At 40.9% G+C, this 12,901-nt stretch overlaps 1 protein-coding gene across 2 annotated transcripts; it reads right to left on the reverse strand.

The window, feature by feature from the left end:
- Positions 1-5,557: 5,557 nt before the first annotated feature.
- Positions 5,558-9,045, reverse strand: GLRX2 (glutaredoxin 2). Of its 2 annotated transcripts, none has more exons than XM_075711156.1 (4): positions 8,996-9,045; positions 8,221-8,290; positions 6,580-6,756; positions 5,558-6,012 (listed from the first exon to the last, which is right to left on the reverse strand). In XM_075711156.1, the coding sequence occupies exons 1-4, from the start codon at positions 9,043-9,045 to the stop codon at positions 5,893-5,895; spliced, it is 417 nt and encodes a 138-aa protein (XP_075567271.1). In that variant the 3' UTR covers positions 5,558-5,892. The 2 variants fall into 2 exon arrangements, with proteins under 2 accessions (XP_075567271.1, XP_075567272.1); XM_075711157.1 differs by lacking the exon at positions 8,996-9,045 and adding an exon at positions 8,460-8,582.
- Positions 9,046-12,901: the final 3,856 nt, after the last annotated feature.

The following is a 12,901-nucleotide window of genomic DNA, read 5'->3' on the forward strand; positions in this document are numbered from 1 at the left end:
TGAGGTTACGTGTTACTGAAGGTTTTTTGCTACATACTTATACTCTACCTTAATGAATAAATCAAAACAGTGAGGGAAGCCTTTTCTGACATTAAAACCATGGCTTAAAGAACTGATGGTAGGAATGTTACCTTTCAGTGGGCATGAATGTAGTTACTTCTGAATTATCACTGCTCTTACGATACAGCTCTGATAGAATGCTTGAAGAACACAGGACTGCCACCAGCTTGTCAGGTGTTGTCTAGAAAAAACAGGTGTTCCTACAAAAGCTGAGACATAGCACTTTGAGTTTGAAAAAGAAAATTAGCCATTTCTTACGAAAAATTTCTTACCACTTCTAGTCTCCTTTCTAAATAAACACCATGAATATGGAGAGTAAACTCATTTGCTCAATACATGTTAATAATTATTTCAAGTAAATGCACTGATGTTTTGGGGTTGTTTTTGGTAGTAGTGAGTCTTAAATTATGCAATAGTCAAACATCTGATTAGGTGTTTCCTTCTAAGCTAGAGATGTTGAAAATAACTGATAGATTAGTATCTTTTGCAAGTACTTTTTCTTACTTGGAGTAGTATTTGTGAAGTAATAGGAAATATTTTGGACTAAATATAAAATGAAAACTTAAACAGGTATTGCAAGTAACTGTGCAGTTAATTGCTTAAATTTACTGCAAGTAAAAGGTTAGACTAGTTACTAACAGATTGAAGGAACGGTTATAGTAGTGTTGCATCTTTGAAAGCAGTCCAGTTTAAAATACAATTCCTTGAACTAGAGTGTAAGTGAAGATGAACTTTTCAGTAGAACTTACAGAAAATGTAGCTCCCTGTATCTATTGACACTGGATAGCTATGTGTCATGTTAAAGATAGTCATCCATGCTGGAGTACATAGTATGCTCCTAAATGTTTACCGTATCTCTGTACTAAAAAATCTTGTTAGAAATAGAATATTCTAAGTGGTTTGGTTATCCGATGTAAAACTAGCACCAATGAGATCATGTTGTCATCTGCTCCTCCTCTAAGATTTTCACAGAGAGGGGAAACTGAAGTAAATGCTGACAGATGAAACTTTATAGTGTGTTGACCTTTGTTTATACTGTTTTCTGTCTGGTTTTGTTATTATCTTGCAGTAAGGGGCATAGAAGAATGATGCTGCCTATTCCTTTTCCATAGACTGGATCTTTTTTATCTGCCCATACACTGAATTTTAGGGGACAGCATGACTCATTTGCCATAACGTAAATTTGTCCTGATTTTAGTCTTTAGTTATTAAACTGATAATTTCCAAAACGATATCTGGCCATGTAAAGAAGCAGTAATTACTGTAATGTTTAAAAAAAAAAAAAAAAGTGAGCTAAGACAAAGTTGCTAAGCTTAAGCATTAGTTCAGCATACGAAAAATAACCTAATAACCTACCCCTCCACCAGAGAGGAGACACTGATTATTTCAAGTTAATAGTGTTGTTTGCATTGGAGGAACACTTTGACTAACAAAACAAAAATGGAGCTATAACTGTGCACTGCAGTTTACCAGTACAAATTAACAGGGACAAGTTTAAAGGTAGTTAATTTTATTCAAAACATTAATTAAAAAAAAAAAACAACTGACTTATGTCTAAGACTATAATGTTCAGGCACTTTAGCTTTAGGAAAGAAGAAAAGGATGTGATGGTTGGAAGCACAGCAGAGGTAAAACATTCTTCTGTGACGAAGGGCTGTAATGAATGAACTTCAAGGGTCAGGTTTCTTCACGGAAGGGATGCAATCAAGAGTGTGGAGAGGGCAGAAGGTACTCAAGATTCCTTAAAAATCATGCAATGCATACCTCAGCATTGTGTAATAAATTGAATGACAACAGTAATAAATTTGCCAAGAAATAGAATTTCATGTCAGGAAGTTTAGACCTGTAGCAAGGAGGAGAGTTTGGGATGCTTGTGGAATTAGATTACAGGCAAAATATGGGGTCTTTACCTACAGTCCTATGTGTTTAAAAAAGAGAAGTCTAACATAGGTGTAGATCTGAAGTCAGCAGGGCCACTCTAAGTGCCCACTATGTGAGGGCCACTAGTAACTGGCCCTAAAATATCTTGCTGCTTAAAACCACTGTTAAACCTCTTTGTTAAACATAAATCATTAGGGGGGTTATGATGTTCTTTTTCATTGTTGTTTAATTGGGGCCCATAATTGGGTATAGCTTTAAAAGGGTATTCAACAAAGTACATATTTTTGGCAAAAAAATACACCAGCAGTTTTGGAAATGTATTTTAATAATGGCTCTATATGTACAAACACTAGGAAAATATTTTTCTCCATTGCAAAATGCTGTGCTGCTTAATCACATACCTAACTCATAGCCACCGTACCAGAAGCATGAGTATTGGTTCCATTTATTTTGTTTCTTGTATTAGCTTTTTGCTTTGCCCTCCCTTTTCTCTGTAAATGCTGGCTTTTTTCTCCTTTCCCATCTCCTTGTCACTTCAGGCCTGTATTTGAATCTCTCTTCACATACAAGCTCTCGCCCATTCCTTCTTTTGCCTCTGTTCTTCTTCTGCCTTCTTGCTGTCTAAGCGTGCTAGCTTAGCTAAATAACTTACGCCAGAACTGATGTCATAATATTTATCTTAATTTTTAAAAACTGGGTAATTTTTTTCTTTCCTTTGATTATATAAATCTCTTATAAAACATTTAATTTTCTGTATCCATCAGATTTTTGGTTAAACTTTGTGTAAAGATCAGTGACAAAAGTATACTTTGTTTATTTACAAAAATCCAACATCTGCCTGTGAATGGATTTATTTTTATAAGGTAACCGCTTAAAATTGGCTTTTCAAATTCAAAGCTTTTTTCTAGAATTAATTCAGTGGGTTGGAGCTTTCCATTCTGTTAAATACTATCAAGCTGCTGTTACATGCAGAATTAGGGAAACATTTAAATTAATATTCTGGATAAATGGGCAGCTTCTTTACAGTATTGATTAGAGAAAATCTTCAAAGAATAGGATGTAGAAGTAAACCTAAGCAAAGAATTTTTTGTATTGCTTGGCTTTTAATCTTTTTTTTAAGCATTTCATCAGTTTATAGGTTTATTTTGCTCTTTGCTGTGGTTCACAGTGGATAAATATGCTGTAAGCCATTTTAATGATTTTATTGCTGGAATGGTAGAGATTTCATCCTACCATGATACAGTATAGTATACAACAATGCTGAGTAAGCGTTACGGGGGGAAAGGTAAAACACTAGGACAGTGTACTATGTATGTGCCGCTCTGAGAGCTAAGATTTAAGATTAGCTAATTTCAGCAGAAGGTATGGTGTCTTTAAATACGTGTGCTTACATTTGGATTTATAATTTTGATACTGTAAAGCGTGGTTTCTTTAGGTATTTCTGCATTCTGAATTTAAGTTTAAATATATATATTTACATATATATATGTGGTATGTTGAGAACTTTTACAGCTGCTTCATTAACAAATAATGAATATAAATAGCTGTTCTAATGTTACCAGTTTCTTAGAGTTAAGCACAACTAGTTACTAATAAAATGTCTTTTCTGTTACATTCTCCTATAAAAGTGCAGTTCTACTCTTTAAAAATAATTCTGTATAAAGAAGCAACAGATGAGCACATTCACAGCTCTATCTGCTTAGTTAAATAACTTGATGTTTCCAGCTTCTCATGCTTCTTGGGAGCATGGTATTTAAGATGGATGAGCAGGTATGTCTTACGTGTAAGTACAGAATCTTCCAGTGGATCATTTTTAACATTCAGATCCCAGGGCAAGCATTATTTTAAGATAAACAGCTTTGTCCTGGAGACAATGCTAAGCAAAAAATATGGAAACTTTTAATGACTATTTTTGAGTACCTCCCTTTTTTTTTTTTCCTAGAGTAGAACCACACTTTAACTGCCATATCATGTTTAAATAACTTAAACATAACATGGCTTTGTGCCATCCAATAATGAAGGCACCGTCTTGCTGCTACTTTCTATTAACTGATACAAAATTAATGAGAAACTATTTGGATGGGGAGCCTTAATATGGTTAAAAGGAACATAATTAACCCTTTGAGTGCCTTAAGACATACCTTCTTTAATAAATGGGCACTCACTTGGATCTGCAGGCATACAGCATGTTTTCTTAACAGTTGGAGTAGAATATTGCCTTAAGTGACAATGTCCTGGGCTTTCTGAAACTTAGAACTCAAAGGGTTCTTTTAGACTACTGTTTTGGGACTTTTTTCTTTTTTTAAAAAACAGGGAACAAAATGAAAAGGTCTTTGAAAAATTCCTTTGCATACTATTATTATTTTTACATGACGGATTTACCAGCTTTCAGGTGTAAAGTTATTGTTAATCTTCTGAGAAAACATAACTGGCCTAAGAATTCTACACAGAAAAAGAATACTTGGTTACCACTGTGTGTGCAAAATAAATTGCTTTATTAAGTATAAATTTAGGGAAAGATGCACATTTGTGTGTGTTTACCTTGATGAGTGTGTCCTTGGAAACAAAATTTTAATAAGGCAGTGATGAAACTAGCAAAATACAGTAAACTGCAATAATAAAAATATAGTGAGGTCAGTGTGTTTAATTAGCCCATTACACATTAAAGATGCACAGCACAGGCAACTGTATACTAAAGACTTTCTACAAATGATGCGGTTCAAACTTACTTCAAACCTGCAACACAAAAATGAAGCTGTCAAATTTAAATGATACTCTTACAGTCCTAGTTATCTGTAGTTGAAGATAAATGTGATGCTTTTTTCCCCTCGAGGGGAAAAGTAGTTTAGGTGGATTCATTCCTGAAAGCAATGGAAATAACAGGAGTCTTATTCACAAGAAGTGAGTAAAAATTCATTGACTTGACGTTTTTATTCTAAACTGTGCACCTTTAGTAGTGTAATGGTCCTTTTCACTGAAGAATGGGATACAATTTGCTACTTGCATATGAACTTTCTTGAAATAACCAAGAGTCTTGGCATTGCCTGGTCTGGCTTTGGATGTACACTGTACTGAAACTATTGAATTTTAGACATTTAACTGCAAGATAAAATTGCTAGTAAACTGCATTCTGACTGTAGAATTGAAGTACTAAATAAACTCTATGCATATTAGACCCATTTTACTTGGTCTTAAGTTTCATAATAGCATTGGATTGCTCATAACGTAGTTTGTAGCTGCACAGTTTAGTGACAGTGAGCTGTCTGGCTCCTCTAGAAGGATATTCCTGAATGACACTGTCTAGACTGATACTTCATAGTGCAGAGTAAAGATGAAAGCAATTACCTACCCCTCTAAAGCTGCAACAATCTTTATTCCCTTTTCTGTAGCAACTGGACACACTATTTGGTAGCTAGATGGTCAGACACCGAAACATAAGAGAGGCAGACATGCATACAGCAATAGCACTACAAACTTGTTTTGCTTCATACTTCCTTCACGATTACAATTTGACATTCAGAGAAGAATTAAATTTAAAGGAACATTCAAATTAAACTGATCATTTAGTGTAACTGTTGGAACAAAGCTAGAAAGCAAACTAATTTGCAGGAAAAAAAAAAAAACAAAACAGGATTCTTCTTATACAGTCTATACTTCTCCCAAGCATAGTATCAGGATGTAATAGCAATAAAATGACATGACTGTCTCACACTTAGAGCCCCAAGAGTTATGTAATGGTTTTTTATCACCATTTTGGTTGTGGTAAAGCTGAGACAAGGACACCAAGTAATTTGCCAGGTCCATAAAGTCTGTGTTGGAGAATGATCTACGATTCAGAAATCCATGGCTTGAAGTTGCTGAGTCCAGCTGATGCAGTGTTATCTTTGTGATCTTGTAACTTGTCTGAAATTTTGTTTATACAAAGGAAGACTAAGTTAACCTAGATAGCTGTCAGGATTTTCTTTTCACTTGACATTGATGAACCAATGGAAGCAGTTTGCCTTCCTCATGAAGCCTTTGAGTATCTGTAGCACCTCCAACAAAAGTCCCATTGACAAACACTCTCGGGACCTATCAAGAAAATGAAAATTGCATTAGTTACTTCTTGGAAAAAAGATAAAAATCTAAGCAAGCCCACGTGGACTCTAATATACACACAACAGCTATGTTCTTACATATGCATATTTAATATTACTGTACAACTCATACACTTCTGTAATATTTACAGAGATGGGAAACTTTGTTCACGTGTCCCTCAAAAGCGGCACGAAGTCACTGTATGGGAGATTGTAATAAATTAAAATAATTGAGTCAAGTGAGACTATATAAAATTAAGAAATTACAAGATAAGTGTTAAAGACAGTGGATTAAATATACCTATACAAATTAAACCTGACTTCGATACTTCAATTATCTTAGTGGCAGTATGGAAAAAATCACCTCAGGGTTAGTCAGTGGGTCTCAAGAGGAAGAGACAGTACAGAACCCTTCTGCAGCACCTTGTCTTTAATTTAGGAGCTTGTATCCCAAGTTTATTTGTCTCAAAAAAATGAAGAACTTGATACGGTCATAACCCATGAGGAACATGTCTAGTGTAAGTTCTTACTTTGCTTGTTACACTTAAGAGAATATACTTACTGTTCTGCCACCAGTCATCTGTTCAAGAGTGTCTTGGAACTGACTTCCATTTGTACTCATGTCCAGTTCTACAACTGTATAATTTACATTCATATCCTCAAAGAGTTTTTTTGCCATTTTGCAGTAGGAGCATGTTGTTTTAGAGAAAATCACCACACAGTTTTCTGAAATAATCTCCTGTACGTTCAAAAGAATGTTCAAGTCAGCATGCTTTGTTTTTAAGTCAGTGTGTTTTAATAGTATCGAACAGTCATGAAAACAAATACAGAAGTTAAAAATCTGCTATTACGGTAATAAATACAGGAAAATTGCCCTCTGTGAAAGGCTTTCTGAGGTATTTTTAACAGGGACAACTGAGGAGTTCCCAGCCATGCTACAGCGGTGGCTGGCTACTTCTGAAGAATCTTCCAAAACACTGTACTTTATTCTCAGTTTTTTAAGGTGAAGTGAAAAGCTAGTTTAGCTTCTAAATTTTCCCTACTTCTAATGTAGAGCCACAAGAATCTTAAGGCAAGGAATGAACTACTTTTCTTCAAAAACAAGGAACAGAACAGTGACTTCTATCAAGGCATCTGTCAAGAAGATAGTGCACCTGTATGGTAGGTGCAAAACATATCCACCCCACATTTATTCTGAAGACCTCTGGTGGCCAAGCACCTCCTTTAGGGATGCATCCCATTCTTTCACATCAGAACAAAAATTGCTTCCTACCCAACTACCAAGAAAGTCAGACTCTCAACCTCAAGGAGTGCAGTTGCACTTGGCCAGATCCCAAAGAGTATCTGTGCACCAAGTGCAGCGGGTAGTGAGGCGCAGCTTCAGTAGTTTGCAGAACAACGTGGAAGATAAAGTGACTTCTGTTCCACTCAAACTTTTCAGTAAAAGGCATACTCTATTCTTTGAGTAGAACACCTGGAATCAGTTAAAACTTAGCAGTGTCTAACTTTGAGGAATGCTACGATCATCATCTTGTGGGAGCAGAGAAATAGAGGAGAGTTGGCATTAATGATCTCTACCAGAAGCACTGCTGGCACCTACAAAGCTGTGTATGACCGGCACTTGACCCCAAAACTGAGCAGAATGATTGTGGAGCATATGACTGCCATGCAGTGGTGCCAGCCCTGAACCCTCTCTTGTTCTGCAGTCACAGATCTCCTACAGTCTGCCAAATGAGCTGCATCTCCTTGAGTTATTTAGTACAGCTTTCCCTGTCTGTAAGCAAACAGGATGTGTCAGTGGCAAGGGGAATGACGTAAAGGGTTCTGAGGGGAAGACAGAAATACTCCAATTAATTTATTGTAAATTCAAGGTGACTTCAGGCTGTAATTTAGTATCTGTAAATTTACTTTAAAAAGCAACTTAATCTTTAAATATTTACTTGATATCAGTCATTTTACAAGGTTTAATCCTCAATATTGATAGCAGTACTGAATTTGAGTAGAGGTCTGAAAAAGTAAAATGGATGCAGCCTAGGCAGATCAGGTTCCAGGGCTGTGGATAAACAATGCTCCCAGTATTACTTAATAAACATAAGAATCAGATTCAACATGCAGAACTATTTATAGAATTTCTCCGTATAAATCAGAAGAGCTTTTAAGTAACTATGGCTTTTAGAAATAAGAATTGCATAAATAATGTTACCTGTATTTGATTCATAGCAGCATCATTGGACAGTCCCACAGAAGTAGGCAGACTACTCCCCATTCTAAAACTAAAAAGAAATTGAAGTCATATATTTGACCTTTCGAACAAATGACACATTTTATAGTCCACAAATTACAGGTTGGCTTCATACTGTTTTGTTTAAATAGTTAATGTGATTTCTCCGTTACATACAAGTTTACTTCAGCTGCAATACCTGCAGTCACACTAGTTCTTACATGCCTGCAGGAAGATGAAAAGAGACGGATGTTGCAGACCATAAGAACAAGCAAAACGGCTGCCTTTACAACAGAAGTATTTCATAGAATCATAGAATGCTTTGGGTTGGAAGGGACCTTGAGAGATCATCTAGCCCAACCCCCCTGCAGGGAGCAGGGATTGCTATTTCCCCCCTTCCCCCGCAATGATAATACAGATGTGTTAGATCTCACACCGGGCTGTTTTCCACGTCACAACCCGACTCTAACGGAAGGGACCACGCTCGTTTTCATCAAAGGAGCGGGACCCGCAGGCCTGCTGCTCCGAGGCCTGCAAGTCCCCAAGCCAGCCGGGCCCCGCCCCGGGCGGCCCCGGCACCTGCCGCCCCGCTCCCCGGAGGACGCGCGTTCTAAAGGGCACGCAGACAGAAAGCGGGACCCCTCCCCTCAGGCCCAGACCTGGGCCCGACCCAGACCTCAGACCCCCAGACCCGAGGCCCAGGCCCGAGGCCCCGGCCCCGGCCGAGCGCTCCCGCCGCACTCTCACCCACCCGCGCCGCAGCCGCAGCCCTGCCGCCGCCCGCCGCAGCGCCCCCTGCAGGGCCATGACCGCCGAGAGGAAGGGGCGGGGCCTCCCCGCAGTCCTCACGGCGGTCCGGCGCCGCTCGCAGGCCCCCGCAACGCCTCCCGGCGGCGCGCGGGGGTGGCCGCCGCGCTGCCCGTGTCCTGAGGCGCCGGGTGCGGGCGGCCCCGCCCCGCCGGGGCGGCGGGTCCCTCGGGTGAGGGCCACCCTGACGGCGGTGCCCGAGGTGCGGGTGGCGCAGAGCGGGCTGCCGGGGGGAAAGCAGAGCCTCCAGAGCGGGGAAGAGAGCTCGCGGAGGCGGTGGTGCGGGGCGAGCGGCAGCCAGCCGGCGGCGCAGGCCCTGGGGCGGGGGCGCCTGGCAGCCGCGGGCGGGCGGTGTTAGCGGTTAGGACGCAGGTGGTGACAGAGTGCTTTTCTGAGGAAAAACCTTTCTGGAATTGCGACGTAGGGGCAGTGAACACGCTCCGAAGCGCTTCTGCCAGCGGGATGGTGGTTAGGAGGGGGGATAGGGTGGCTTTCCTGGAGGCCCCGGAGCGACTTCTGGTGCAGGGGGTGTGTCTGTGTGTCTCTGTGTGTCCGTCTGTGTGTCCGTCTGTGTGTCTCTGTGTCCCCTCCCTCTTGTGGCTGACTGCCAGGTGCGAAGGTTTCGGCGGTGCCTTTGCTTTGTCAAATGTAAAACTCATTTTAAATCTTCTCTGCCAGCATTTCTGTTGCCTGGTTTTCTTTACGTTTCTTTCCTGCGTTGCAGTTATTCAAATTTTAGCTCAGTTGGTTAGAGCATGGTGCTAATAACGCCAAGTTCACAGGTTCAATCCCTGCTCACTGCAGGGGGGGGTGGGCTCGATGATCTCTCAAGGTCCCTTCCAACCCAAAAGCATTCTATGAAACTATGAAATAGTCGGACGCTTACCCGTAAAACGGGAGCGTTCCCAGACAACAATGTGTTGAACGATAATGAACTCATCCTGGTATCTGGGAATTCATGCTTGCGGTGTGTTTGACTAATCCTGCAATATGTGGAATGTTTTCAGTGACTCCTGGAAAATTCATTTTCTCTTCCGAAAGAATTAAGGAATTTGGAGGTTTTATGTTATGTGGGGGTGTTGGTTTTTTCTTTTCTTTCCTCAGACTGCCTGGTAAGAGCTGTTCAGCAATATTCTCTTGCTTCACCCTCACATAACTTGGTATGGAGCCTGGATCACTGGTGAAATATGTATGTCCTTGGCAGAGTGTACCTATTGAATATCCTCAGTCTCCCCACTGGGATGTAGACAAGAATTTTGGTACTGCAGAAACATCTCTGCCCTTCTCTTTGTTGGGAGGATAAGTTTTGTAGGGTTTTGCTCTGGATCACTGTTCAGTACTCAGCCCTATGTTTCAAAAAAATAGTGCAAGGAAATCACCTAACGTGTACTGTTTTGGTTTTGCTCGCTTACATATAAAAATGAATGCTGTGTATTTAGACGTGGTAGAGCCTACTCCTGTATTACAAGACTTGAACAAATTTTCCTAATGTTATTAATCTTAATGAGCTTACCCATGATGTAAAATTGTCAAACTTTTTTTGCAACTTAGTTTTTACTTCACACAAAACATCAGCATAACCTGCTAGACTACAGCTTTGTTAAACTAGTCATAAAACGCAATTGAAACATTGTACCTATGTGATATACTTTCATTTTACTGCATGGTAACATGCTTTCTCATTTCGGGTAATATCTCCTGTGATAAAGCTGATAAACTCTCCTGTATCCAATGCCATGTGAAAATAGTTTCTCTGACATTTCTTATCAAATCCTGATTTAATGATAAAAAATACTGGTTAATAATCTCACTATGATCTCCAAAGCAAAATCCCATTTAAAACTTCTAATGAAGACATCCTTGAATGAAAAACTAAACCACGACTGCGATGTTTTCTTCAAACGTGAAAATACATTTCCTTGCAGCCATGTGTTGTGGCTGATTATGTACTGCATCATTCACTGCTTACTGAGCAACAGACCGCAGCATAATTAAAATGAATGGCTTTTTTGTGTCCTTGTAACATAATGACTTTGTATCTTGCTGAAGAAAGTATGATTTGTAGTCTAGCAGATGTATGGAATGTGTTTCTTCAGAGGTAACACTGGTTTAGGTGATGCAGTGGGGTTTTTGCATGAGATGTAGAAACAGGACTTGGCCCACTGGAAGCATTTCAAGTTTCATTCCAGTTTTTCATGAGCTGTAGCTCTAGTAATCACTCCAAATCCAGTCTGAGAAATTATATTGTTTATTCATTATGGGTTTGTCTCTTAAGTACATAAATGTTACTCTGTACCAGTTGAAGAATAAATATTGGAAGTAATTGGTATAATTCAGCATGTTACTAGGTGTTGTAGTGTATTTATGTATTAGACTATTTCGATACCATATGTGAAATGTTATCAATATACTTGCAATATTCAGCATGCTGTGCAAATGTGATATCACAAATGGTGATACCACTAACATCTCGGAACGGGAAATTATATACGCTGTTGACTTTTAGTCTCTTTTGTCAGTCTCAGTGCACGCTACTTACAGGAAGAAAAAATGATGCAGTTTTGCCTTTTGCAGATTTAAAATAGGGTAACGTTTTCTGCCAATGTTGAAAAGCATTAAGAAAATTCTGAGCATCAAAGATTAGAATAAGCCATTATAAGAGCTTTCCTCCAGCCCTAAAATCCCAGAATTGGAATTCCCCAGGGGACTGTGCTGCGAGGTACTACGCTTCCAGTTTTTGTATGCTTGAGTGGAAGAAATGAACCTGGAACACTGAGAGAGCAAAGCTGTGCCTGGCAGAGGGAGGCCTCCGCCAGCTGCAGCCGTCCAGTTGCTCTGGTGAGCAAATGGTGCCAGCGGAGCTCGGTGAAACCCTGAACTCTGCAGGTAAAGTAATATTTGCTCAGTGGTGTTACTATTTTTTCTTCTTCAGATGCAGAGACAATAAATATTTTCCTAATTACTTTTTTGCTATGCTCTTTTGACGGCTTGTTCTTGTCAGAATTAAACTGCATTTTTCATGGAATCATAGAATTGTTTAGGTTGGAAAAGACCTTTAAGATCATCCAGTCCAACCATTAACCTACACTACCAAGTCCACACTAAACCAGTCAAGGGTAGACTAGACTAAACCATGTCCCCAAGTGCCACATCTACCCGTTTTTTGAACACTTCCAGGGATGGTGACTCCACCACCTCTCTGGGCAGCCTGTTCCAATGCTTGACTACCCTTTCCCGTGAAGAAATTTTTCCTAATTTCCAACCTAAACCTCCCCATTGCCATTGATAAAGCAGAGATTTTTCTCTCTTATCTTTCCCCCCTTCATACCCAGGTTCCAGCAGACTGTCTTTCTAACCCGCCGTGCGAGATGAGCGCGCAGCTTTTGGGAGCTTTTACGCTGTGTTCTGGAGGCGTTTCCGCGGCGGTGCCGTCCCGGGCAGCAGCGCTGCAGCTGACGGGCTGCCACCTAAACTCTTAACAGCCCTAACGTCAAAAAGGCGTGCTGCTTTCCGCACCTCGCGCACGTCAGCGTGACACCATAGGTGTGTCGTGCGCCGGTGACACTGACGGTATCGGGACCGCGCGGCCAGCATACCGGTGGTGAAAAGCCCCTTCAGCCACCCGCGCCGGGCAGCGGTCCCTCCCGCAGCTGCCGCACACGGCCGCCGGGCCAGCCCGGGCCGGGGGCGGTGCCGCGGCCCTTAGGCTCCCGCCGCCTGGCGGGGGTGGCCGTGCCGCGGCCGTTGGCAGCGGCTCTGGGAGCGCCTCTGCCGGCGGCGTCCGTGACCTGACCCTCCCTTCCCCCCCCGCCGCCGCCGCCGGCGCTGGCGCCCCGGCCGAGCCGCCGTGATGGCG

Source organism: Pelecanus crispus, chromosome 5 (genome assembly GCF_030463565.1).
Source record: "Pelecanus crispus isolate bPelCri1 chromosome 5, bPelCri1.pri, whole genome shotgun sequence".
NCBI classification, from domain to species: Eukaryota; Metazoa; Chordata; class Aves; order Pelecaniformes; family Pelecanidae; genus Pelecanus; species Pelecanus crispus.

Bases quoted from the DNA above. Each gene is read 5' to 3' on its own strand.
- GLRX2 (XM_075711156.1), bottom strand. From the start codon at position 9,045: ATGGCCCTGCAGGGGGCGCTGCGGCGGGCGGCGGCAGGGCTGCGGCTG. The intron at 6,757-8,220 runs GTAACATTATTT...TTGAACGTACAG, and splicing joins CTGCTATGAATCAAATACAG to GAGATTATTTCAGAAAACTG. The intron at 6,013-6,579 runs GTAAGTATATTC...TTTTCTTGATAG, and splicing joins AGATGACTGGTGGCAGAACA to GTCCCGAGAGTGTTTGTCAA.